At 53.9% G+C, this 25,762-nt stretch overlaps 2 protein-coding genes across 3 annotated transcripts in view; one reads left to right on the top strand and one right to left on the bottom strand.

Moving 5' to 3' along the window:
* The window catches only part of PELP1 (proline, glutamate and leucine rich protein 1), a 17,500-nt gene extending 8,201 nt beyond the window's left edge, over positions 1–9,299 (bottom strand). Inside the window, 12 exon segments of the mRNA XM_077917797.1 lie at positions 219–384; positions 920–1,036; positions 1,144–1,232; positions 2,925–3,012; positions 3,112–3,241; positions 6,416–6,566; positions 6,914–6,973; positions 7,069–7,140; positions 7,908–8,057; positions 8,259–8,364; positions 8,829–8,893; positions 9,115–9,299. Coding sequence (XP_077773923.1) covers positions 219–384; positions 920–1,036; positions 1,144–1,232; positions 2,925–3,012; positions 3,112–3,241; positions 6,416–6,566; positions 6,914–6,973; positions 7,069–7,140; positions 7,908–8,036 — 1,002 coding nt within the window. The 5' untranslated portion in view covers positions 8,037–8,057; positions 8,259–8,364; positions 8,829–8,893; positions 9,115–9,299.
* The window catches only part of ARRB2 (arrestin beta 2), a 233,660-nt gene that overhangs the window by 205,583 nt on the left and 2,315 nt on the right, over positions 1–25,762 (top strand). Inside the window, exons 2-13 of one of the 2 annotated variants that reach the window (XM_077917891.1) lie at positions 9,743–9,776; positions 12,387–12,417; positions 14,805–14,865; positions 15,672–15,716; positions 19,412–19,608; positions 20,040–20,099; positions 20,292–20,359; positions 21,030–21,165; positions 22,597–22,681; positions 22,875–22,947; positions 23,666–23,803; positions 24,968–25,051. In XM_077917891.1, the coding sequence (XP_077774017.1) occupies positions 9,754–9,776; positions 12,387–12,417; positions 14,805–14,865; positions 15,672–15,716; positions 19,412–19,608; positions 20,040–20,099; positions 20,292–20,359; positions 21,030–21,165; positions 22,597–22,681; positions 22,875–22,947; positions 23,666–23,803; positions 24,968–25,051 (1,001 nt within the window). In that variant the 5' untranslated portion in view covers positions 9,743–9,753. Of the gene's footprint in view, positions 1–9,453; positions 9,777–12,386; positions 12,418–14,804; positions 14,866–15,671; positions 15,717–19,411; positions 19,609–20,039; positions 20,100–20,291; positions 20,360–21,029; positions 21,166–22,596; positions 22,682–22,874; positions 22,948–23,665; positions 23,804–24,967; positions 25,052–25,762 lie in introns of those variants that run through there. The other variant, XM_028703967.2, reaches the window with a different exon arrangement.

Below are 25,762 nucleotides of genomic sequence, written 5' to 3'. Positions count from 1 at the left end.
AGAGAGAAAATAGAAAGAAAGCAGAAATGGAGAAATATTAGCAAGAATTACAAAAAAGGGATTTGATTTTCCATGCACTAGATGAAAATATAATTATTTAAAACCACCAGTCAGTACAACAAACTATCAGCTCCACTCTCTGTTCAACAGTATTTCCTGCAGTGTCTCGTGGTCCTTCATTTCCTTTTCCCTTTCCAATACTTCTTTCTTCATGGGGGGGGGGGGGGGCTCACCTTGAGGGTGTCGGCCGGGGGGCTGATGTCGCTGATCAGGTGACCCAGCAGGGCCTCGCTCTGGGTCCTGGGTCCCTGCAGGATCCCACAGGCCGCCCCAGCCGTCTGGACCCACAGATCCAGGACTTCGTAGAGCCGAGTCCGCACCGCACTGAGGAGGAAGGAAGAGGAGCTGGAGGAGGGGGCACCTTGCAGGCCCCACACCCCACCCGGGGCTGGTTTCATGGCAAGGCAGAATTGGAAGGGGCCCCCAAAGGTCATCCAGCCCAACCCCCTGGAATGCGGGAATCGCAGCTAGAGAGCCCCAGACAGGGGGGCACTCGACCCCTGCTTAAAAACCTCCAACGAAAGAGGAGAGGCCCAGAGAGAGAGAGAGAGAGAGAGGAGAAAGGCCTGATCCTGCAGGGGCGTCGCTAATGCTGGACTAAGCAGGGAGGCAGCAGCTGGTGCTGTTGGGGGGAGGCAGCTTTCTGGAGAGACAGGGTGGCGTCGCCGTGAGGAATGTCGGGGTCCAGGACCCCCAACTTGGCTGTGAAGCACACCGGGAGACCTCAAGGGCTGTTGTGGGGAGAACCACAAACACGTCGCCTTGCTCCCTCCTTCTCTAGGTCCCCCCCCCCGGGGGTGGTGGTGGTACACACTGGCCCAGAGCAGCAAGGCCCCCCCTTCCTCGGCTCCCCACGCACCTGTAGGGGCGCTCCTGCCCGGGGGGAGAGAGGTCTCGGCCGCTGCTCCAGGTGGTCAGGACTTGGGGGAAGAGGCGGCAGAAGGTGGCCCCAAAGCGCACCAGGCGGGGGCCGCACCTGCAAAGGGAAAGCGAGAGGGGGGGCGTCAGAGAAGGGACAGTCGGGGGAGTGTGGAGGCCGGTGGGGGGGCCCAACGCCCTCTCCCCTCCCCTCTTGGGACTTACGCCAAGATGAGCGCCGAAAGGAGGTCCAGGGCCTCCAGGTGGACGGAGGGCAAGAGGAGCATCCGCAGGGGGCCGTCGCCAAACCAGCTCTGGAAGGGAGGGGGAGAGGGGGGGGTCAGGGGCGGAAGGGAGCACCCCCACCCCCCCCACACAATCGGCAGTGCAAGCAAAGCAAAGCCCCCAATTCCCACCCACCCCCATTATAAAGTGGGCAAGGTCACTGGACGAATCTGTCTACTAGGTCGCATTAATATTTCTAGCATTGTTGCACGCAGTAATAATAATAGCCACGGCCACAGGCAGAGCAGTAAACAACAATTCTACTAAGCTTCATTATCCCTTAAGGCCGTCCTGGCCAAACTTGGCCCTCCAGCTGCTTTTGGCCTACATCTCCCATCATCCCTAGCTAACAGGACCAGCGGTCAGGGATGATGGGAACTGTTGTCCCAAAACAGCTGGAGGGCCAAGTTTGGCCAACACTGCCTTAAGGGATAAGTTTTCAAGTGATAGATATAGATAGATAGATAGATAGATAGATAGATAGATGATAGATATAAAACCCATTGCAAAAAATAAAGCCATTACAAAAGAATCAATTCTCATAGTAATAATTTTGACGATGTAACATGTATATATGTAGGTTTTACGTTCACATATGCATTATGACATTAACGTATTACAGCAACATATAATTATAATCCTGCTATACTTTGTTATCCTTAAATGTAAGCTTGTAAGTCATTTACAATTTTTTTTGGCATAAATAAATAAAGTGTGAATCCATGCACCAAACGGCAATTTAAGTATCACACCTGTTTGCTACTGCAGTGGCCACAGGAGCTCAAATTAGAGGAATTAAAACTCCATAGGGGGTTCCCCTTGCCCTGGAATTCTACCTTCCAATAACAAACAAGCCCCACTTTTCATTCTGTCTTTACAATGCCCTCTCCTCCAGCACCTCTTTGGTCCGGGTTACAAGGAAGGAGGTCCCTATTAAGCACTTCCTGACGGAAGGAGCTGTTTGAGAGGGGAGGGGGGCTCCCCTTCCTTGGCGGCTTGCCAGAAGAAGTGGGAGGCCCATTGTCTTGGATGCTTTAGCTGAGGTTCCTGCACTGCGGGGGGTTGGGGTAGATGAGCCCTGGGGGGCCCTCCCAGCTGCAAAACTCTTCTGAACACAATTCCAAGTGTTGGTGCTGACCCTGAAAGCCCTCAACGGCCTCGGCCCAGTAGACCTGAAGGAGCGTCTCCACCCCGGACACTGCGGTCCCCCTCCTGAGGGCCTTCTGGCGGTTCCCTCCCCGTGAGAAGCGAGGTTACAGGGAACCAGGCAGAGGGCCTTCTCGGTGGTGGCGCCTGCCTTGTGGAACGCCCTCCCATCAGATGTCAAAGAGATAAACAACTATCTAACATTTAGAAGACATCTGAAGGCAGCCCTCTTTAGGGAAGCTTTTAATGTCTAATAGGTTATTGTATTTTAATATTCCGTTGGAGGCTGCCCAGAGTGGCTGGGGAGGCCCAGCCAGATGGGCAGGGTATAAATAATAATTATGATGATGATTCTGGGGCCAAAAGCAGCACAGGAGCAGCCGAGAGGGGCTTTGCTGAGAAAGGCACTGCCAGCCTCTTGCAGGGACTGACTCTGGTCATCTTTGGCATGATGGCGCCCTGAGTGAGGCCAACACTGGGCGCCCCCAGATGAGGTCTTCTCCACAGTGAATCTTCTCAGCTGTGTGCCCCCTTGGCTCGGGGACCTGCCCCACCCTGACCCCATGGCTACTCACAATGTTCTTCGTGGAGATGTTGAGGGCGCGGCAAACGAGGTCCAGGATGTCTTGAACTGGGACGGAGACGGGAGCCACAAAGTCGTTACTGGAATGGCAAACAAAGCGCTGGGTTTAAGGGGGGGGGGGTCGCAAGCACAGTGGCAAGGCTGGAAAGGCGGGGGGGGGGGGAGGAGTGGCTCCCGACCTGAGCATCTGGCAGAGGCATTTGGCCAGTCCAGAGAAGCGATGCTTCAGGTGGAGGATGAAGTTCACCTCTCCATCTTCGGGGGTCGGGAGCAGGATCTCCACACCAGGCCCTTCGTAGTGCAGGGGATCTGGAGGAGGAGGAGGGGGAACGGGGGGAGAGAGAGAGAACCCATCAGGTCCAGTTTCAGAGCTGGAAGAGGAACCCCCAAAGGTCATCTATCCCAACCTGCAGAACAAAGGACAGCGCTAAAGTGGCCTGCAAGGTGGTCCAATGTGCAGCACTTGGCAGCATTCAAGAAGAAACATATTCAAGCACTTAAACATTTGTTTTTGGTGCATATTTACTTATTAAATCTGTATTCCGACCTATAGCCAAACACATCTGTGTATTAGTTCAGTTTAATAATTAAATACATTAAATCTTCGAACTCTATTTAATGATATATATTTAATTAAGTATATGAATCGCATATGTTAAATATGTTGCAGGCCTTTCCATTCACAGTACGGAAATTTAATTCAGCATGTGGCTCGCGGGTTCTGCGATCTGAGAGGACGGACTGCCCTGGTCTAAAATGCTCATTTAAAGCGCCAATAAGGAACAAAAATTAAGAACATGTTGCACAAAGAATCTTTGATCTCAAGTAAGAGCTTGAGGGCTGGGCGATATCTGGTTTTCAACATCGCAGTACATCCCCAGCTAAACACTGCAATATACTGCTGCATCACGATCTCTGACACTTAGATGGCGCTATGTAGAGGTACCGACCGGCTTCTCCTTCATTGTGATTTTTGACTATCACACACCATGATTTGTGATATATTACCAGGTCAAAAATTCCGAAACCTATATTTCGATATGGGCTTCAAACCAGTTTTGGATGATATATGGATATATTGCTCGGCCCTATTAGCCTGAGGTAAGAGAGTGCTTCTTGCAATTAAAAGATGCCCCCCCCCAAATACGTTAGGAGAGCCACTGCAAGCTCTTTTAAAATACTGGACCACAAGGACAATATTATTAATACAAGCTCATAGACAATACAGTAAAAGTCATAAGTGCAGCAGATAAAAAAAGCAAATAGAAATAAATTAAATAAAATGGAGACACAAAGGGGAGGAAGACCCAGAAATCAACTGAGAATACAATACTGCACTCAACTATCAAAAAAGAAAAGGAAAAAAGAGAGGGGGGGAGTCAACTCAGTTCTCAATAAAATCTGCCCACATACAGTATTTATCTGTGGAGCAGCAGGTTTAGTGGGCTGTTCATGGGAGAAAAACTTATACCACGCTGAGTGGAAACTTAAGGACCCTTGTTTAAATAGAATCATAGAATGGAGGACTTGGAAGGGATGCCAGGATGCCAAGGGAGAGCCAGTGTGGTGTAGTGGTTAAGAGCAGTGGACTCGTAATCTGGGGAACCAGGTTCGCGTCTCCGCTCCTCCACATGCAGCTACTGGGTGACCTTGGGCCAGTCACACTTCTCTGAAGTCTCTCAGCCCCACTCACCTCACAGAGTGTTTGTTGTGGGGGAGGAAGGGAAAAGGAGATTGTTAGCTGCTTTGAGACTCCTTAAAGGGAGTGAAAGGCGGGATATCAAATCCAAACTCCTCTTCTTCTTCATCTAGTCCAACCCCCGCAATGCAGGAAGGCAGGGCAACGGCCCAGACTTTTGCTCGCTCTTCCTCTGGGGAAGGAGTTCCTTTGGGCTTCCCAGGGGAGGCCACTGCTTCCGGCTGCAGCCAGACGGCCAGGAAAAGGGACTTTGGGGGCTGAAACGCAATGATCACGCAACAGGCCGGCGGTCTGGGATTTGGCCCGTCTCCTCCGCTGTCAACATCCATCACTGGTCCTGTTTCCGTCACGTGGGCTCCGCACAACACGTCCAATCGGCTCGTCAACAAAGCACTTATCTTAATTATTCCCTCAAGGGCAGGAGACGCCCCGGCCTCAAATTAGCCGAAGGGGCGCATGACGTGAGCAGGTCTGCTGGGAATATGGCCGCTGCAAAACAAGAGCCTCCTGGCTGGGGCTGGGGCTTGGTTTGTGCCCCCCCCCCATGTGGGGCTTCCCTCGCACTTGATCCGGAAGCTGCTGTCAGTGCAGGGTGCTGCAGCATGATTGCTGACGGGAGGGAGGTCTGGTCGGCACTGCCTGCAAATCTGCAGCTGAACCGAGTTCAAGGTGTTGCTCTTGGTACAGGAAAGCCTTAGAAATCTGGGACCAGTTTACCTGCAATTTTTTTTGTTTTATTAATAACTAAATAAATTCAGGGAAGTTTTTAATGTGTGACATTTAATGTATTTTTAATACCTTTGTTTGAAGCAGGCCAGAGTGGCCAGGGAAGCCCAGCCAGATGGGCGGGGTACATATAATAATAATAATAATAATAATAATAATAATAATAATAAATTTTTATGTGCCAGGCAAAAACTTTCCTCTCAAGCCAGGCCTTTGGCAGATTAATATTCTACAGCTTTTTAAATGAGTCTGTGGGAAGGGGGAGGTTACTGTTTGCTGTTTTGTTTTACTTATTGACTTGTTTTTATCCTGCATTTTATTCTATGAACTGCCCTGAGATCTTACGATGAAGAGTGGTACATAAACGTAATAAAATAAGAATACAGTGGTGCCCCGCAAGACAAATGCCTCGCAAGACGAAAAACTCGCTAGACGAAAGGGTTTTCCGTTTTTTGAGTCGTTCCGCAAGACAAATTTCCCTATGGGCTTGCTTCGCAAGACGAAACGTCTTGCGAGTTCTTGCGAATTTGTTTCCTTTTTCTTAAAGCCGCTAAGCCGCTAATAGCCGTGCTTCGCAAGACGAAAAAACCGCAAGACGAAGAGACTCGCGGAACGGATTAATTTCGTCTTGCGAGGCACCACTGTAATAATATTTATATCCCACCTTCCTCCCTTATTTTACAGATAAAAACAAGAACCGCTAAAAACTAGCGACAACAATTAACCATGACAACTATGACAACAATTAACAATTAACTAGTTGTTTGCGGCTCCTGCTCAGGCTGCACAGAAAAAGCACTTTGGTTCCTGAAATCTGTTCCAATTGTGCAGATAAAATAGAATGGAGAGAATTCTACAGGCTGGGGGGGCGGGGCGGGTGTTGTAGTGTGAGAAAACAGCCTGGCTCCAAGGATCCCCCGAGGGTAGAGGTGTCAAGGCACCATCGTCGCAAGTAGCCAACAGCCAGCTGCAAAATGCGCCTGGCGAATTCCGAGCCCTGCAACCACCCCCCCCCAAAGTAAGAGCAATATCAACGTTAAAAGCATGAGGAGACGCACCTGTCTCTGCGCCCTCGTAGAGCGTCCCCAGCAGGCTGTGGAGCGTGGCCAGGAGGCAGTGGGCCTGCTGCCCCCAGCACTCAGTGTACTTCAGCCCCTGCGTGAAGCCGGCGCCCAGGGAGGGCAGGAGGGCGTAGCAGTCGCAGGCCAGCTGGGGGGAGGAGGAGGAGGCAGAGCATCAGTGGGGCAGACCACAAGGGGGAAGGGGGGCGGGATCCCAAGGAGTCCTGGGCTCAAATCCCCACCTCACAGAGTTCTCGTGGGGATTCAATGAGGTCTAGGGCCTGGGAGACCCGGGTTTAACACACCCCCACACACACCTGGTTGGCCAGGTGTGGGGAGGACGGGATGCTGGGCCCCTCTGGCCTGATCCACCTGCTCTGGGGCTCTTCCTAGGTCCCACAACCACCCCCTGCCCCCAGGGGAGTTTCCCAGTTTAAACCACAAGGCAGGGGTCCCTGCGCAGCGGAAGGGAAAGCAAGAGAGGTTGGTTTTTACCTGTTGCAGGTGGGGCGTCTCTGCATCCACGCGGGCCAGGAAATAGGCCGCCAGTTTGCCCTGGGGGGCAGGAAAAAAAGGATGGGGGGGGGGAGAGGTCAGTGGGGATTCTGCAACCCAGTGCTGCTCCTCTGCCCCCCAAACAGAAGACTTACCCGCAAAGAGCCACATGCCCTGGGGTAGAACATCATGCAGGCCTTGCTTCCTTCCAGGGTGGAAATCTGGCACTAGGAAGAGTCCCGGGGGGAGGGAAGGGGGGGTCAGAAAAGAGAAAAGGGTCAGATAAAAGTTTCCTCTCTTGCAACACCAGAGCCGGTGGGAGACAGCCAGAGAAGCCAGATGCAAGGAGATCCAGGAGGGATGAGAGCCCTTCTTCGTTGCACTGCGGAACTCCCCGCCACAAGAGGCAGAGATGGCCCCCCCAATAGAAGAGGACTGGTCAAATTTGTGGTGGAGAAGAGGGCTGCTGGTGGCTGTGCTCTGCCTCCACGGCCAATAAATGCTTCTAAACACCAAATACTGGAACACGCAGGAGGGGGAGCTGCTCTCGCACTCGAATCCCGAGTCCGGGGTTCCCATAATGGGCACTTGGTTGGCCGCTGTGGCCCAAGCCTGACCCAGCAGCTGGGCTCTTCTGTCCTTATGGAGCCTCCAGCTGCAGAGGCAGTCTACTTCAACCCCTCGGTGCAAAGAGGTCTCTGGCCACTGGAACCTCACCCAGTCAGGCTCTGAGCTTCTTATGAAAGGGGGGGTCACATTATGGGGGGTGCAGCTATTTAATAGCTCAGTGATTGTTAAATTCCATTTTGACTGTTTTAGTATTTTTGTAAAAATTATGCTGAATTTCTGGTTTTACCAAGCTGGCTGTTGTGCCATACTAAAAAAAATTAATTCATTCAATTTATGGATTTTGTTTTATGCCTTCAGACATGTACATGGGGGGGGATGCAGGCCCCCCCCCAGCTCCCCAACTAGGGCGGGTTGGGGGTCTCACCTCGGGTTTGAGAGCCAGCAAGGAGGTGAGCAGCCCTGGGATGTGGTTGGTGCCGATGTCTCGTGCCAGCTCAGGGATCTGGCAGGAATACTCCAGCAGGTCACGGAGGATGAGGACGGCCAGCTCCATCGTGGGGGGCGGATCCTGAGACTTGGGGGGGGGGGAGAAATGAGGTTTGGGGGGGCAGCCTTCCTCAGCCAGCACCTCCCACCCAAAAGGAGCATTAAGGCACCCAAAACATCCGACCCACCCAGCCTTCCTGGGCCCAGAAAGGTGGGTGCAGCTGTGGAGCTCTTGGGGCTGGGGGGGGGGGAGGCAAAGCGGGTGGGGGGCCCTGGTGCCCCCCCTCACCTGAATGAGGTGCTGCAGGCTGCGCAGCCATCCCAGGCAGTTCTGGCTGAAGGCTTCGGTGGAGCTCTCTGTCACCAGCAGGGAGAGGAGGCAGAGGCCCTCAAACCTTTGGAGGGAGAAGAAAAAGCAGGGCAGAATGAGAGAACCCCAAGGGTCATCCAAACCAACCCCCGGCCAGACAATGATGTGTCAAGAGAAAAAGTCCCGGTAGCCTGCGGGTGGTGGGCTTGGACTAGATGCCCCCTTAGGTCCCCATTCTGAGACACCTGTGGGTCCCCCCCCGAGGGCGTTGGCCTCCAAGCCCCCCACCCACAGCCAGCACGGCCCATGGGTGACAGCGCTGCGCCGGCTTTGGAGTGGTGCCACAAGAAGTTGTGAAAGGAGGGTGCTGGGAAATTGGTAGAGTGAGAAGAGACCCCCCCCAGGGTCATCTATCCCAACCCCTTGCCAGGCAGGAATGGCAGCTCCGGAATCCAGGACCCAGGGCTGCCCGAAAACCTCCAAAGAGGGGATGCTGGGAGTTGTAGTCCAGAGCGCCTGGGGGGGCATTGTGGGGGGGGAGCTACTCACCGGGTTTTGATGGAGCCCAGGCGGGTGTTGCTGAGGCTCACCAGCCCCCCCAGGGTGGGCGAGGCCTGGAGGGAGACAAAGGGAGCCGGTCAGGGGAGGCACTCTGCTCATGCTCAGGAGAACGAGGCGCGCCCCGGGGACCCCCACCCTGAGAAGGGGGTCTCCCCCCCCCACCACACGCAGAGGGAGAACAGCCCCAAGGGGAAGAGGCCCTTCTGGGACCGGTCATGGGGGGGGGGCAGGTGGGGGGAGTGGCCCCCCCAGAGTCTTCTTGCTGCTCTCTCACCTGGGCGCCCCCTCCCCCGCCGGCCTCCCTGGCGCAGCGCAGCAGCCCGGCCAGGCCTCGGGGCGTCTCCGGGGGGGGCCCCCCCGCCTGCGCGCCCCCCCGCAGCAGCCCGGCCAGGGTCTCCAGCACCAGCCGCCCCGAGGGCGCCGCCCCCCCGGGACCCCCCGGCGACGAGGAGGAGGAGGACCCCAACGCCAACGCCAACGCCGCCGCCATCGCGCACTCCCCCCCGTCAAGGGCGCATGCGCGGGCAGGGAGCGCCAGGCATGCCGGGAAGCGCCGGGGGGGGCCTGGAAACGCCCGCCCCGGGGAGGGGCTCCGCGAAACCGCCGCCAGGGCCTCGGGGCGCGTGCAGAGGGCGGGGGGGGGGCGGGGGGCGGCGCTCTGCACATGCTCGGGGCCGCGCTCCCGCCCCGCCTCCCTCCCGCGGCGCCCGCTGACGTCGCCCCCTCCCACCCCGCCTCCCGGCCCGGCCCTGGGATTGGCTGCCGAGGCGCCCACGTGACCGCGGCCCGGAGGCCAGCCATGGCTTCACTGTGGTCCGCTCCGCCCTGCAGCCCGGACTCGGGGCCGGAGCACTAGAGGAGGAGGAGGAGGAGGAGGAGGAGGAGGAGGAAGGCGAGCGCGGGCGGCGGCGGCATGGGGGAGAAGGCGGGAACCAGGTAGGAAGGGACCCAGGCGTCCGGGCGCCCCCCGCCCCCCCCCCCAACACGCCGCGGCTGCTCGGGAGGGAACCCAGGAGTCCGGGCTGGCCAGCGGCGCGCGCAAGGGGAGCCCAGGCGCCCCCCTCCCCGCCAAGGGACCCAGGAGTCCGAGACCCCCCAGCAGGAGCCAGTGGTCCCGGACTCCCCCCTCCCCTGACCAAAGCGCCCCCACTCTGGGGGACCCAGGCGTCCGAGCGCCTCTTCAAGACTTCGCCCCCCACCCCACCCATCGGGAGAACCCAGGTGTCCTGGCCGCTGGCTGGAGCCCCTGCTCCCACCGAGGACCCAGGCGTCCGGGTCCCAGATTGCGCAGGAGGGCGGGGGGATCTTTTTTGGGGTGGACTTGGCTGCAAAGGGGGGCCCCCCTGTCCTCCTGGGGGGCTGCCGTGCCTGAGCCAGGCGGGGGGGGGTTGGCAGCCCCCCCAGCACCCAAAGGCTTCCCTGCCATTTCCCCTGGGGGGGGACCCCCTCCCCCCCGCAGACTCCTGCCAGCTGGCATGTCTCTTCCCAATGCTTCTTGAGGGGGTGTCCTCCCCCCCCCCCTTTGCCTTGGGTGGGGCAGAAAAGAGAAGTTCCTTCTCTCTCTCCTCTCCGTTATTTACTTTTATTAGTTGGCTATTAACCTCTTCCCGGCGCCAGGCAGGAGTTGGCACCAGAGCCCCAGATGTTGTGGGGGGAGAGGGAGGGCCGGCCACGTCCGCCTGTGTACACACAACACACACACACACACACACACACACACTCTGGCCTCCGGACCCGGAGCTGAGAGGGGGCCGGACCCGGCCAGGGCGGTTATTCCCCTTTATTAGGTGCATTTATACCTTGCGCTGGGAGCTGAAGGTGCTTCTTCAACGCTCACAACAGCCCTGCGAGGCCCAGAGGCAGACACGGGATGCCCCCGTCGTGATGGCCAAGTGGGCAGGATTGGAACCCTGCACCCTCCAGGGCCCTCACTCCCATTCCACCCCCACAGCAGCCCTGCAAGGCGGGTGCAGCACCCCAGGCTCTAATCGAACCCAGGTCTGAACTCTACCCACTATGCCTGCTTTCCTCAACTCTCTTCCAGACACAGAGCCCCCCAGGGGATGATTTTCCAGCACTGCCCTGAGGGAGAGGGGAGGGGGGGGAGAACGAAAACGGCCCATTTATAAGGAAGCGGTTTCTCGCCTCCCCATCTCTGCACAAAAACAGGAAGTCATCGGCAGGGTGACATTTGGAAGAGGGTGTAAATAACTTTTTCTGCTCTGCACCCGCCGTCCCTCTGGGCAGCTCTTCTTCCGCTCTGCCAGCCCCCCCCCCTTAAGAGGTTTCTGCACCAACATGCAATAAGATGCACCAACATGCAATAGGATGCAACGCCGCTCCCTGCGGTGATGGCCAGCCCCCCTTGAACTTCTGGGGCAGATGGCAGGTCTCTCTGCCTCCCCGGTTTTCTGGCCCTGATGAATCCTCCCTTGGGCTTCCATAGGGCAGGGAGGGAGGTGTGAGGGGGGGTTATATGGGGGAGCCCTGTAGCTGCAGAGCTGGAAGGGCCCCCCCCCCACGCCTTGCAATGCAGGGATCCGCGGCAGGCAGCTGCCCCAACCTCCAGTGAGGGAGAGCCCAGGCAGTAGAGCTCTTCTTCTTCTCAGGGTTATGAGTTTGAGTCTCTCGTTGGGCAAGGCATTGCACGGGGTGAGGCTGGATGACCCCACAGGGTCCCTTCCAAGTCTAGATTCTGAGGCAGAAACATTGGCCTTTTCTGAGGAGAGGGTTCTGGGGAGGGGTCCTGAGAGCCTGTCCCCCACCCCTTTTCTCTCCCCCTTTGGGGCAAGAGGTCCCCCCCCCCAGGAAAACAGGATATTTGGAAGAAGTGCAGCGTGTTCTGAAATTCTCCTGCATCCCCATCCAGTTCCTTTTAAGGTCTCAGAGCGCTTGTGCCAAAAGTTTGGATGGGGGGGGGGGGCAAGGAAAGAGATGGCTGGCTTATTATTATTACTTTTTCAGGTGGGGCTTATGGGGGCTGCGATTTGTGAGCTCAGTGGCCCCCGCTCCAGGTTCAAATCCTGCAGATGGCATTTCCAGGCTGGGGGAGAATCCTGGCCTGGGTCCCTCCAGAGAGCAGCAGCTGCCAGCCCGTGTGGGCACCACAGAGCTGGCGGGACCCCCAGCGACAGCCTCTGTCTCTGCTGGGCTGGACCCCCCCCGCCCCCCCGCCATGCCCAGGCTGGAAAAGAGGCTCCCCAGCGTACTTTGCCCTCCCCACCCAACCCCTTGACAACAAGGTGACAGCTGCTCCCGTTGCTGCGGCAACCCTCAGGCACCTGGTCCTGATGCGGTTCCCACGGCAACACATTGTACTAAGCCCTGCTGGTGGTGGATTTCTGTTCCTGGGGGAGAGAGGGAGCCGGCCTGAGCATTGGAGCATTGGATAATTTAACAGTGGGGAGAGGAGAAGGGGGTGGTGGGAGGGACGGGGTTTCTTTGGGGGGGTGTTCCACTTGTCGGGGGGGGGGGGAGAGATGCTGCACAGGCCCCACTTATTCTAACTGCCTTGTCCTCTTTCTCCCTCTCTGCTGTTGAAAACAGGGTTTTCAAGAAGTCCAGCCCCAACTGCAAAGTAAGTGACCCCCTTTCATGCGGCTTCTCCTCCAAACACCCCTTCCCAGTCCGATGGGTGCTGTACCAATAATAATAATAATAATAACGTTAGCAGTAGTATTTCCTGCAAAATCAGCCCAAATCCTCCCCTCTGAGCTTGGTGCCTGGGCCAAAAAGGCACGTTTAGCGGTTTATTCATGTGGCCTCCTCTCTCCCCCCCCCCATCTCTCTCTTTGTGGGTTTCCTGTCAGCCGCCCTCCCCCTCCCAGCTTCCTTCCTCCCCAACAGGCAAGCGCGACTCTCGAACCAGGAACGGAGTCCCGCCTGCCGCTTGCCTCTCTCTTTCTCCTTGCTCTGCGCTTCTCCCCCCCCACCTGTCAGTCGCCCGATAAACACCCCCCCCCCCCGTTCTCTGCGGGTGGCGATCCCCCTCTCCCCACCACGTCCAGCAAAAGGGATCTCTTGCATTGGGGTCTGGCTGGTGGATCAGGCCCACTCAGCCCAGCAGCCTCTTCTCGCAGTGGCCCACCAGATGCAAAACACACACATCCGGGATTCGAACTCAGGAGCAGCTTCTCCCCTCTTGGAGTTTCCAGTTTGCTGCCTCCGAAAGCAGAGCTTTTGCCTATTCCATCGCATTTAATGTCCGTCCACCAGCTTCCTCCATGATTTTTTAACATTCATCCAGGCTGGTGGGCCATTGCTTCCTCCTGTGGCAGGGAGTTCCGCAGTTCAACTCTGAATGAAGAAGGACTTTTCTCTCTCCTGCGTCTTCCAACATTCAGCTTCCTGGCATGTCATAGGGGGAACTTTTCTCTGCCCAGTTTCTTCATGCCATGCATAATTTTGCATTCTTTATAAATTGATTTTATAAACTTAGTTGCACAAGAACATCCCCTACCTCACCCCCACCAAAAGAGATCTCTCTTCTTGCTGGTGGGGTGTGGGAAGGGGGGGGGGAGAGGTGCAGATTGGGGGGGGGGGCTGGCTTTACAGGGGGGCTGAAGGAGGAGAGTTGGGCTCCCACACTTTGCAGGGAAGGCGCAGAGGTGATGAACTGGAAAATTCAATTTTTGAGCTGGTTGCAGGGGGTTGTCTTGAGGGGTTGAGAAAACCACTGTTGGTGCAAGGGAGGGGGGAAGCGCTCTTGTGGTGGTGGGGGGGCTTTTGTTTGGGGAAGGGGCAGCGAGGAACCTGGTCCGTGGGGCTGCCAGCCCTGCATTCAAAACACCGGGCTGGAATCCTCATCTTGGGCAAGGCAGCTGAGAGGCAAGGATGGAGGCAGGCAAACACGTATATTTCCTTCCTTCCTTCCTTCCTTCCTTCCTTCCTTCCTTCCTTCCTTCCTTCCTTCCTCTCTCCCCCTTATTGCCCCCGTTCTCTCTCCCGGTTTATTAGGGGGTTGTGCTAGATGACCGCTGGGGGTCCCTTCCTTGGAGGTGCTTAAGCAGAGGCCCGGCTGCCCCTCTGCCAGGGATCCTCTGGCTGTTCTTGCAGCGTTTCAGGGGGTTGGGCTAGATGTCCCCTGGGGTCCCTCCAAGCCTCCAACACTTCGCTCCATCTGGGCGAGGAGGACGCGCTTTGTTGACTCCCGGCGTCTCCGTGGTGATGCTGCCTCCCCCCCTCCCTCCCTGGGGGGCAACCCACAACAGGGTAGGGCAGCCAGAAAGCGCTGCAGGCCAAACAGCGTTTGGGGCTGGGGGGGGAGTGAAGGGAGGGGGCAAGTGGGACCCACGGAGGACGTGGGGAGGGCAGGATGGAGCCCCTGGAGCTGGACTGGATCCGGTGCGAGGTGCCTCCTCGGGGGGTGCAGGTTTATCGGAAGCAGCTCAGCAGCCAGGTGGGGGTCTTTGGCGGATGGCGATGGGGGGGGGTCCTTCATTGCAGCTTATCGGGGACCCCTCCCCACAAGAAGCCACTTGCAGGTTATGGATTTTGGTCTGGGGGGAGGAGGGTGGGGCTGGAAGTGAGCTTAAGGAGGGCCAGTTCCAGGTCTGGGGGGGCAGTGAGGAGAAGCCGGGGGGCCTTGGCTGAGTGGGGGGGGGCAGACACTTGATTTCACAAGATTTGGGGTATTTCCAGTGTTTTATTACCCTTGTCTGTGCCACCGATACAGAGTCAGAGAGCCGTAGGTTTGGAAGGGCCCCCCAGGAGTGACGCAACGCCCTGGTGTGCAGGAGCCACAACTAAGGATCCCTGACAGACCCCCCCCCCCCGATGTCTGCCTACAAATCCCCAGGGAATCCAGAATTGTAGAGTCGGGGGGGGGGGGTCTCCCGAGGGCCATCTAGCCCACCCCCTGCCATGTTGGATTGGGGGGAGGGGCTGTTTCCCTAGAGATGCCCCCCTGGAGGGGGTGTCCCCTCTCGTCTCCACCTAACGGGGGTCTGCCTCTCCTCCCCCCAGCTCACCGTCTACCTGGGCAAGAGGGACTTTGTGGACCACCTGGACAGAGTGGACCCTGTAGGTGAGTAGGGGGCAGCCGGGGCTGCAAGGGGGGAGAAGAGGAAAGTGAGTTATGGGGTGGGCCCTTCCAATTTATTTGGGGTGCGTCAAAGTGGTCCCCCGCCCCAGGCTCCATTCAGGGGAAATTGCCATTTTATAAACTGCCCTTTTAGACCACCTAATTTTCCTGCCAGGAGCTCAAGGTGGCTGAGACTGCAGGAAGGCAGCGCCTGGTCCCTGAGGTCACCCCCCCCCCGGGGGGGGGGATCACAGCTTCCAAGTCAGAGCATTTGAACCCGGGTCTTTTTTAAAGCAAAGGGCTTTAATAACACTGTGCTGCTGCTGCTGCTGTTTTTAATTCCATGCACCATATTTTAATAGGCATGGCTTTCAAATATTCTTGCAGTTCTGTTAGAGTTTGATTACATTTTTCGACAGTGATAGTAGATCAGAGACAGAGGCATACCTTAATAAATTTGGATACTGCCCTTCAACCGTAGATCTTAGCACAAAATTACAAGAACAAAACCCCAAATGTGCATTGAAACGAATACAGAAACAAAACAATAACCCCCCCTCCCACAAACACATTGAAAATGGCATAGGGTCTTAATCAGCTTCTAGCTTTTTGTATCTTAACTTTATTGGTTTTGTTTTGTTCATTCCATGAAATTTATACACTGCTTTATTTTTATTTTTAAAACACCCCCCCAATATAAGCAATAAACTTATCAATAAGGAAGAAGAATAACAGGAACGACTTAATACTCTGCGCATGGAGGTTTGCATTCCCCCCTCACCCCCCCTGTTTCTTTTCTGCCCCCTTAGATGGTGTCGTTCTGGTGGACCCTGAATACCTCAAGGACCGGAAGGGTAAGCAGGGGGGCAAGGAGGGGGGCCGGTGCTTGAATTTGGGGGACACTGATTTCTACTTGTCTGCCTTTATTTATTTATTGTGCATTTTGTAGAATCATAGAATTGGAAGGGCCCCCCAGGGGTCATCTACTCCAACCCCCTTCAGGGCAGGAATCTCACCTTTTCCTCCAAGGAGCTTAAGGTGACTTGCATAGTTCTGTCTCCCTCCCCCCCCCCCCCAATCCAGTCCTCACAACAACCTTGAAAGGGAGGTGAGGTCTCCACTGGCTCCCGGTGGAGTCCAGAGTCAGGTTCAAGAGGCTGGCTTTGACCTTCAAAGCCCTATACGGCCTAGGACCCTCGTACCTACGGGACCGCCTCTCCTGGTATGTCCCACAGAGGAACTTACGGTCTTCAAATAAAAACACCCTGAAGATCCCGAGCCCCAGGGAGATTAGACTGGCCTTGACCAGAGCCAGGGCCTTTTCAGCACTGGCCCCGACTTGGTGGAACGCTCTGTCCCAAGAGACTAGGGCCCTGCGGGACCTGACATCTTTCCGCAGGGCCTGCAAGACAGAGCTGTTCCGCCAGGCCTTTGGCCAGGGCACAGTCTGACCCCCTCCTTTGGCAATCCTCACAGAACTCTAGCCCAATGGTTGCCATTAATTTGATTTTGAATTGGTTTTAGAATGTATTGTAATTAATTGACTGTGTGGTTTTATGTACACTGTGCTGTTTTTACTTGTTTTTTTTTAAAAAAAATATTTATTTAAATATTTTATTTCTTACCAAACACCAAAACACAAACAGTGAAACCCCCCAGGCAGCTGATACATTGGGTATACAATATTCAATAATATACATATTCAATAATATACATATTCAATAGTATTCAATAATAACATATTCAAATCAACCATATGTACACTTCTATATACCTTAACACTCCTCCCTCCACACGGTTTATTTAACATTTAACATTTTAATTGCCCCAAATTGTTCAAACCTACCCAAATAATTCAATATCTTCTCAAACCAATCATAGAATCATAGAGTTGGAATAGACCACAAGGGCCATCGAGTCCAACCCCCTGCCAAGCAGGAAACACCATCAGAAAAAAAATCCTCATTTTTACTTCTTGTTAGCAGCTCTGAGCCTGGCTTTGGCCGGGGAGGGCGGGATAAAAATAAATATTATTGTTTATTAAAGTCACAGCCAGCAAGCCGAGTGGGGATTTGAACCCTGGTTCCTCCCAGGTCCTACAACAGCCCTGTGCGGGAGGCCAGGCTCAGAGGCAGCCCCTGCCGCCTCTCCCAGGTCACGCCCAGGGAGCTTCATTCGTGACCAAGCAGGAGGAATTGAATCCACCTCTCTCCCAGGTCCCGGTCCCAGCGCTCTAACTGCTGCACTCTGGGACCTGCTTGTGTGAAGAAAAAGAAACTCAAAGCGGTTTACAAAAATAAAAATGGAAAATAACTTGTTATTATTTATTTCAGGGTGCGGTAGATCACTATCAGTTAACTTTTACATATATACTTACCTAATAGAGATGTTATCCAAACAGTTATTTCTAATACACTTTTTAACCTACTGTATTTTTACAAAAGAGTTCCAAATCTCATCTCTAAGCAATCTGCTCATCATATGCCAAATCTCATATAGTAGGTATGTTGTTCAAGAGAATATTATTCTCTGAATAGAAATTATCGATGGGAAAAATTAACAGCAATAATTTAAAACATTTGAAAGGTCGAAATGGCAAAAGTCTGGATGCAGGTTAAAACTTGCGTCGACTTTCTAAACAAAAAGTGTTCAGCTGAAGGCCAATATCAATAGGCAGGCAGTTCCAGAGTTCTGCCACATTAATTTCTACAGGGAGATAGTTGGAGGAGACCCGTCTCTGTGCCTTTTTAAGTCGTTTTTGCAAGCAAAGCCTTCCCAAAATCCCAATTGTGCCGTCTGAACAGGGTATTCAGATGGGTGAAGATTTGTTCCGTCTTAATTTCCGCACTCCCCGCCAAGCTCAGGGAAGCCTTTTCAGAGAGAAAAAATTAAAACCCGCAGCCTGGAGAACAGAAGTATTGTTCTCCCGCTCTCAGAAAAGAGATTTTCCCTGCTACTGACGCCAGTGAAGTTGGCAGCTGTTTAGGGCTTGATGGGAGCCCAGCAGGGCTAATCCGGGAAGTAAAAGCAGGTGTAAACTTTACATTTATGCCTGGAAAAGAGGCTCTCTCTCTCTCTCTCTTTATAATAATAATATATAATAATAATTTATTATTTATACCCGCCCATCTGGCTGGGTTTTCCCAGACACTCCAGGTGGCTCCCAACAGAATTAGTGATAGTAATAATAATAATAATAATAATAATAATAATGCGATAAAACATCAGACATTAAAAACTTCCCTAAACAGGGCTGCCTTCAGATGTCTTCTAAAAGTCAGATAGTTGTTTATTTCCTTGACATTTGAAGGGTGCCACTACTGAGAAGGCCTCCAGTCCTTAAGATGCTCCAAATTGCTCATTGTCTGATCATTTGAAGAGCTGGGGGGGGGGGGCAGCAGAGGAAACCTATCTGGGTAATTCTGTGAAAAAACGGTCAACCTACAAACCCATTTTTCCTGTTCACAAGTGGCCAACACGTTCTCTACACCGTCGGGAAGATAATTCAGTTCACAGTTTGATTATCAGTCATTCTGCGCAAGATTAGAGCAGCTGGGAGTGTGAAAGGAAGATGACTCAGAATTTCTCTAATTCTCTAATTTCCGCTCAAGACTCGCCAGAGAAAACAGACAGTAGGTTAATGACCCTGGACTGTACTGATAGTTTTGCTTCCTCCTCTGGGGAACTGATAAGTGCCATGCTAGGGGTGGAGATCAGATGACTGGAGGGCAAGGAAAATTGCGTTGCTTGAGCATGTTACGTTGGTCACGCACACCTCCCCCTCCCCATAGCAAAGGAAAAGGAAAAGGTATGGTTTCCCCCTCTTCTTTGAGGTTCTTAGCATTAAGGTGAGATGTTACCTGAAAGGTTTCGTACATTCAGCATTTCTTGTGACCAACATAACATCACCGCAGACAACTTAGAAGAGGGTGTGTCAATTGAAACCTCCTTTTAGGACCATCATAATTCCTTCCCTGAGAATTTAATAAGCATTAGACCTGCAATCTGGACCATACTATCCGCGTCGGGCATCTGATAGCTCTCAGGAAGTTTGGAACATATGGTGGAAAAAATCAATCAATCAATCAATAAATCAATAAATCAAACTCTTAGAGAAAACCATTATCCAAGTTACAGGTAAATTCTTGAGGTTGCAGAACCTTTGCCACAGTCACACCTTGTCAAACACACTTTTTAATTGCAAGAAAAGCAATTAAACCACAGCTTCTTAGTCATTTTTGCAGAGGTCCACTGAAGTTCAAAAGACATGAGCTTGGAAGAAACCAAAACATTACGTGCCGGGGAGCTTGCAGATGTTACGTTGGTCACGGTGGAATCGCCCCCCGATTTCCGCCACCAAGCAGAAGTGGCGAAGGCCTTGCTTTCTGCAAAACCGCAAAATCCTAAATGCCTGGGTTGTATCTTTTTTTGGGGGGGAGAGAACAGTTTCCTGTTTCCCGTTCCCTTTTCTGCGCTTGCCCTTCCCTTTGGCTCCTGCGCTGTGGGATTTTGGGGGGGGCCTGACCCTGTCCCCCTTCTTCCCCCGCAGTCTTTGTGACGCTGACCTGCGCCTTCCGCTACGGCCGCGAGGACCTGGACGTCCTGGGCCTCTCCTTCCGCAAGGACCTCTTCCTGGCCTCCTGGCAGGCCTTCCCGCCCCCCGAGGAGACCGCCGAGCCCCTCACCCGCCTGCAGGAGCGGCTGCTGCGGAAACTGGGGGCCAACGCCCACCCCTTCAGCTTCATAGTAAGAGAGGGACCAAGCCCACTCAGCCTTTGCACCCCAAAAATGCCTGCATTGCAGGGGGTCGGGCTAGATGCCCTTTGGGGGGTCCCCCCCTTCCAACTCTCTGCAGTTCCGTGGCTCTATGATTTCCTTTCCCTCCCCTGTCACAGAATCAAAGGGGAACCCAAGGGACATCTAGCCCAACCCCCGGCTTTGAAAGTTGGCGCGGAAGCCGCCTGCTGCATTTCCAGTGGCAGGGAGTTCCGCAGGGCTGTTACCTCGGTTTCTGGTCTCTGCGCATGGGGTGGAGAAAGTGGCAAGGGAGGAAAGCGGGGGAGGGGGGCAGGGACTCGGAGGAGAAGTCCTTGGGGTGGGGGCCATGTGGGTGACCCCAAAGTTGGAGTCGAGGGGGAAAACTTTTGCACTGCTCTTTTTCTTTCTGCACCCCACAGATCCCACAGAACCTGCCCTGCTCTGTGACGCTGCAGCCGGGTCCAGAGGACACCGGAAAGGTAGGCGGGGGTTTCTGAAGGGGTGGGGGGCAGATTTTGGGGGTTCAGGGGGAAGAAAAGGATGGGACTGTGTGGATTCTGCCCTGAAAGCAGCATATGGGGCAGAGGCTGCTTATGGGGCAGCTGGGGGGAGCAGGACAGGACCGCCAGTGTCACTAAGGGACCCCCCGCCCCGTTTTCCCCCTCCTCCAGGCTTGCGGCGTCGATTTTGAGATCCGGGCTTTTTGTGCCAAAATTCAAGATGAGAAGATTCACAAAAGGTGAGCCAGCTTTGCAGGGCTGTTCTTCACGGGCAAACAAATCCTTTGGCTGAGAAACTGCAAAAAACAAAACAGATTTATTGTTATTTTGGGTGTTACGTAGCCCAGCCTTCCCTGCCCAACCTCTGGGAGTTTCCTAGAATGGAAGACTTTCAAGGGGACCCCCAGGGGTCATCCAGCCCAACCCCCGCCATGCAAGAACTGCGGTTGATCAGGGAAAGCTGTGGGGCAGGAAGACAAGGCTGTGTCATTTCCTGTGAAGCCCCTTGCCCCCTTTTCCGCCTGCTTTGCCCATGGCGGGCTCTGGGTTCGGATCCCTGGCAGCACGTCCAGTTCAGGCCAGAAAATCCCTTTGTCCTAGAAGGGAGAAGCGTTCGGCCCGACTCCGTATCCAATTCTTTGCTATTTATTTCTTTGCTCGATTTATACACTGCCCATTATCCTGGCCCCTTCTCTCAGACTTGCCCACCTCACAGGGTTGTTGTGGGGTTGCAGTGGGGAAGAGAGCCACCTTGAGATTCCTAAAGGGGGGCTTCTGTTTGTGCAACGGATTCATCGGGCTTTGAACTGCCCCCTCCTCACTTGCCTTGGGGAGAACCCAGGCGTCCTGGGCCGCAGCCCCCTCCTCTTTCAACCGTTCTCCCTTCCTGCCCCCCTCCCCGACCCACAGGAATTCCGTCCGCCTGGTCATCCGGAAAGTGCAATATGCCCCGGAGAAGCCCGGCCCCCAGCCCATGGCCGAGACCACCCGACACTTCCTGATGTCCGACCGCTCCTTGCACCTCGAGGCTTCGCTTGACAAGGAGGTATTATGGGGGGGGGGTTGTGATGCACATAGGTGCATTTGAGGGGTGGGCGGGTGTGAAACGTGCTTCTGATGGAGACCCTGCAGACCCCCGCCACCAGTCAGGAATCCGGGAGTCGTAGCTCAACGTCCTGCGAGGTGCGAACCGTAGCTCAAGAGTCCCTTGGCGCCCGGCCTTCTTAAAAGCAGCCCCCGTCTAGTCCCAATCTGCCCCCTGCCCCGAGCAATAGCTGCCCCCCCCCAATGCCCCACCTGCAAGTTGCTGCAATGAGGGGAAAGGCCCTTAAAGTAGATTAAAAGGCACACCAGTATCCTCAGGCTGGTCTGCGCAAATCAACGCTTTTTAAAATGGTTGATAATTTTGATTATTTAAATTTGCTGGAAGCCACCCAGAGCGGCATAAAAATACAGTGGTACCTCAGGTTACATACGCTTCAGGTTACAGACTCCGCTAACCCCTAAATAGTACCTCAGTTTAAGAACTTTGCTTCAGGATGAGAATAGAAATCGTGCAGCGGCAGCAGGAGGCCCCATTAGCTAAAGTGGTGCTTCAGGTTAAGAACAGTTTCAGGTTAAGAACGGACCTCTGGAACGAATTAAGTATGTAACCAGAGGTACCACTGTAATATGTTATTATTACTATTGTTTTAGAGCAATTTCATTTATAAAAGAAAAGAGAAAAAGGAAATACGTGAGAAAGAAGACGCAGAAATAAAATCAGTACATTTCCATACATTGAAATAAATGATGTTGTATCCCTGATACAGTGAGGGAGGGGGAATATTTGATCCCCCTGTTAAATTTGCCCATTTGCCCTCCAACAAAGAAATGACCAGTTCATAGTTGTAATGGTAGATTTGTTGTAGCTGTGAGACACAGGATAACAATAGGAAAACCCCCAGAAACCCAGAAGACAAAAGTCAGAGATTGATGAGCACCCTACCATTAAAATTATGGTCTGGTCATTTCTTCGTCAGAGGGCAAACAGGCAAATTTATCAGGGGGTCAAATACTTCCCCCCCCTCACTGTACAATTGTAGCTATTGAAAGCCTAGTAATACATTCTTTGCAAAGTCATTCCAAATATCACTATTTGTATCCAAACATCTGTTGTCCGACTGTCAAGTTCCATACAATAGGCGTCTAGTTCAAGAGAAAATTCTCCCCTGAGTATTTTAGCTTTTAGGGGGCTCTGAAAAAAGGCGTCAAGAGGCAGTGAGTTCCAAAGACGGATCTCTTGCGAATGTGGGACTCTTGGCAGCAATGGTTGCAGGTTCCCTGTCCTTCTGGGGCTCCCTGCTATGATTTGGGGAGATGGTGCCCCTTGGGGGGGCGTTGCAAGAGAGAGGCACCAGGTCCCAGGGGGTCTTGGGAGGGTGGGCCGTGTCTTCCTTGGCCCTGTAGCCTAACCCCCCCTTCTCTCCCCCTCCAGCTATATTATCACGGGGAGCCCATTAGCGTCAACGTTCACGTCACAAACAACTCCAGCAAAAGTGTCAAGAAAGTCAAGGTGTCCGGTAGGAAAGGGGGGGTCCCTGTGGAGCCGGGGGGAGCGCTTTGGGGGGGTTCTGCTGGTTTGGAAAAAAGGGGGTGGGTGGGGGACGAGCGGCCAGCTGAGGACCCCCCCCCCCGACACCCCCATTTGGCACTCCCTGGACCTGGCTTCCTCCGGACGTCTCCTGACGCTTTTCCTTCCTCCCGACACTGCAGTGCGGCAATATGCGGACATCTGCCTCTTCAGCACAGCCCAGTACAAGTGCCCCGTGGCCCAAATCGAACAGGAGTAAGTCTCCGGTCTTGGAACCGGGGTTGGGGCAAGGGGGACGGGCGATTTCGGAAATCTCAGCCTTGCATTTGTCATCTCCCCAAGCATGGAAATGTTCTGGGACTCCCTTCTCTCCTTAAAGACTCCAGTGGAGGAGACTCCTGCAGATCGGATCCCAGAACTGGGAGGGACCCCCGAGGGTCATCCAGCCCATCCCTCTGCAATGCAGAAGTCTCAACCAGGCAGAGGGCCTTCTCGGTGGTGGCGCCCGCCCTGTGGAACGCCCTCCCACCAGATGTCAAGGAAATAAGCAGCTATCTTATTTTTAAAAGACATCCGAAGGCAGCCCTGTTTAGGGAAGTTTTTAATATTTAATGCTGTATTGTTTTTAACACTCAATTGGGAGCTGCCCAGAGTGGCTGGGGGGGCTCAGCCAGATGGGCGGGGTATAAATAATAATATATTCTTCTTATTATTATTTTGGCCCTGGCCTGACACTGTCCCCTGCAGCCCTGCTTCCAATGGGGGCTCAGTGGTTAGAGCACCTGCCTTGGAGGCCGTTCCCAGGTTCGAGCCCCAAGAGGGTCCTGCCTGACAGCGCAGATCATCCTGCATGACGTGGGCTGGCGAGCAGCCTGACTCAGTAGAAAGCAGCTTGCGCCGTCCCTGCCAGGCGGGCCATGCTGGGCCGGCAGGGACCTTGACGCCTCTCTCTCTCTCTGGCTTCCCCCGCCAGCGACCAAGTGGCGCCCAGCTCCACCTTCTGCAAGGTCTACACCCTGACGCCCCTGCTGAGCAACAACCGGGAGAAGCGGGGCCTGGCGCTGGACGGGAAGCTCAAGCACGAAGACACCAACCTGGCCTCCTCCACCATGTGAGTCGGGACCCCCAGGGGTCATCCAGTCCAACCCCCCGCCGTGCAGGAATCGCGGCTAAAGGATCTTGGGATTGCAGAGGGACCAAATGGGGTTGCAGCCCCCTGGTGGGGGGGAGGGGGGCAGGAGGGTCCTGGGGGGCGTGTTTAGAGGCAAGGGGGCGGGGAATATCAGACATTGCAGAGCTGCTCACCCTGGATTGCTGGATTGATTGCGCTCAATACTGCAAGGGGCTCTCCGTGGGGCTGCCCTGGGTGCAGGATGCTGCAGCACAGTTGCTGACAGGAGGGGAGACCCAGTCGGCGTACGACACCTGTGCTTCTTGGAGATTTGCGCTGGCTGCCCATTTGCCCCCGGGCCGAGTTCCAGGTGTTACTCTTAGTCTATAAAGCCCTTAAAAGGGGGTTGGACTAGATGACCGCTGGGGTCCCTGCCAATTTGATGTGGCTGTGATTCTAACAACTTGGGACCAGCTTCTCTGCGAGGTCACTTGACCGCCTTAACTCCTTTCAGGGGAAAAGGTGGGGCACAAATAAATAAATAAAATTAATAATTTTTGATAATAATAAATAGTGGCAGCACCAGCACTTTGGAACCCCCTGCCTCTTGCTATCCTCTCGCGCAGTTGCCTTCACTCTATTCTTTTTGGCGCCTGTTGAGATGAGTTTGCACAAGTTTCAGTCTATTCCGCTGTGGTTTTAAACGGTGCTTGTAGTGTGGTTTTGCAGTTTTAGCGACAATTTTATTGTTTTATCCTTTTTGTAAACCTCTCTGAGGTGTTTTCCCTTACATTCAAGCAGTATATAAATTTTAAGAAGTAAAATACAGAGTTAAGTTTCAGTTGGATTTTGAACAATTAGGCCATTACCTGCTCCTGCTCTGAATCTCCTTTAGGGGGTCCTGCAAAAAACCGCTGTTCTGAACGATGCTTTTGGGAGGGGAGGGGCCACTGGGGGTGAGTTCATGGCACTGAGGGGGCGGAAAGGACCCCAAAAAGTTTGGAGAACGCTGGTTTATTATGTGGCACAGGAGGAATGCATGGGTGGTGAGAAGGGGTAAAAAATGTGAGGATGGGGAAAAGGGGAGGCCTTGTTCCTTGCGGGGTCCGTGGGGTGTTTCCAGGTCAGAGTGACCCCCCTATTTCTTTTTCCTTGGCCTTGCAGTGTGAAGGAGGGTGCCAACAAGGAGGTCCTGGGCATCCTGGTCTCCTACCGGGTCAAGGTCAAGCTGGTGGTGTCCCGGGGAGGGTAAGTATGAACATCGGGTGGGTTCCTCTTCTGCTCTCGTTGTCCCCCCAAAATCCCAACCCATCTGTTGCAAAGATATGTTTGGAAGAGAGATTCCTGCTCTCTAGTAGCAGAGTTAAGCGCAAGGGCGTTCGCTCCAAGCGCTTTTAAATTTGGTTAGATTTTGCATCGGCTCTTGCCCACTTTCAAACAAATACCGAGGCTAGAATAAATCACAGGCACTTGGCATTGCAGATAAGTGGAGATTCTGCGTTTTTTTCAGAAGTTACAGTCAACAAGTTGCAACAGTAAAAAAAAAAAAAAAAGGGGTGTGTGTGTGTTTCCAATCGACCTAAAAAGAAGAGAACGAAAAGGATCGTGCAATATTTGGGGTTCACAAAGATGCAGGCTGCAAAATCTCCCCCAGGAGTTGTAGCAAACCAAGGATTTGAAGGAAGATGCCAACGGAAGATAAGTCGGGAAGTCTGTGTAAGAGTAAAATAAGAGTTGTATAGATGCAATGAGCAAAATGCAAAATGATGAATACCTATATATATATGGGGCACCTGTTCAGCCACGACACTGGACCAGCCTCATCCATTTCAGATGTCCGTATGGAGCTTCCAGGTCCAGAGGCAGTCTACCTCCATTCCAGGTCCTACGGGGCATTTGGCCCTTTGAGGCCAGGCTGCCGGGCCAAATGGACCCCCTTGGGCCTGACCCAGCCGCAGA

The sequence above is a fragment of the Podarcis muralis genome, chromosome 13 (genome assembly GCF_964188315.1).
Source record: "Podarcis muralis chromosome 13, rPodMur119.hap1.1, whole genome shotgun sequence".
Classification (NCBI taxonomy): Eukaryota; Metazoa; Chordata; class Lepidosauria; order Squamata; family Lacertidae; genus Podarcis; species Podarcis muralis.
Note: the sequence above shows the minus strand (reverse complement) of the source record. Positions and strands in the feature narration are given on the sequence as shown.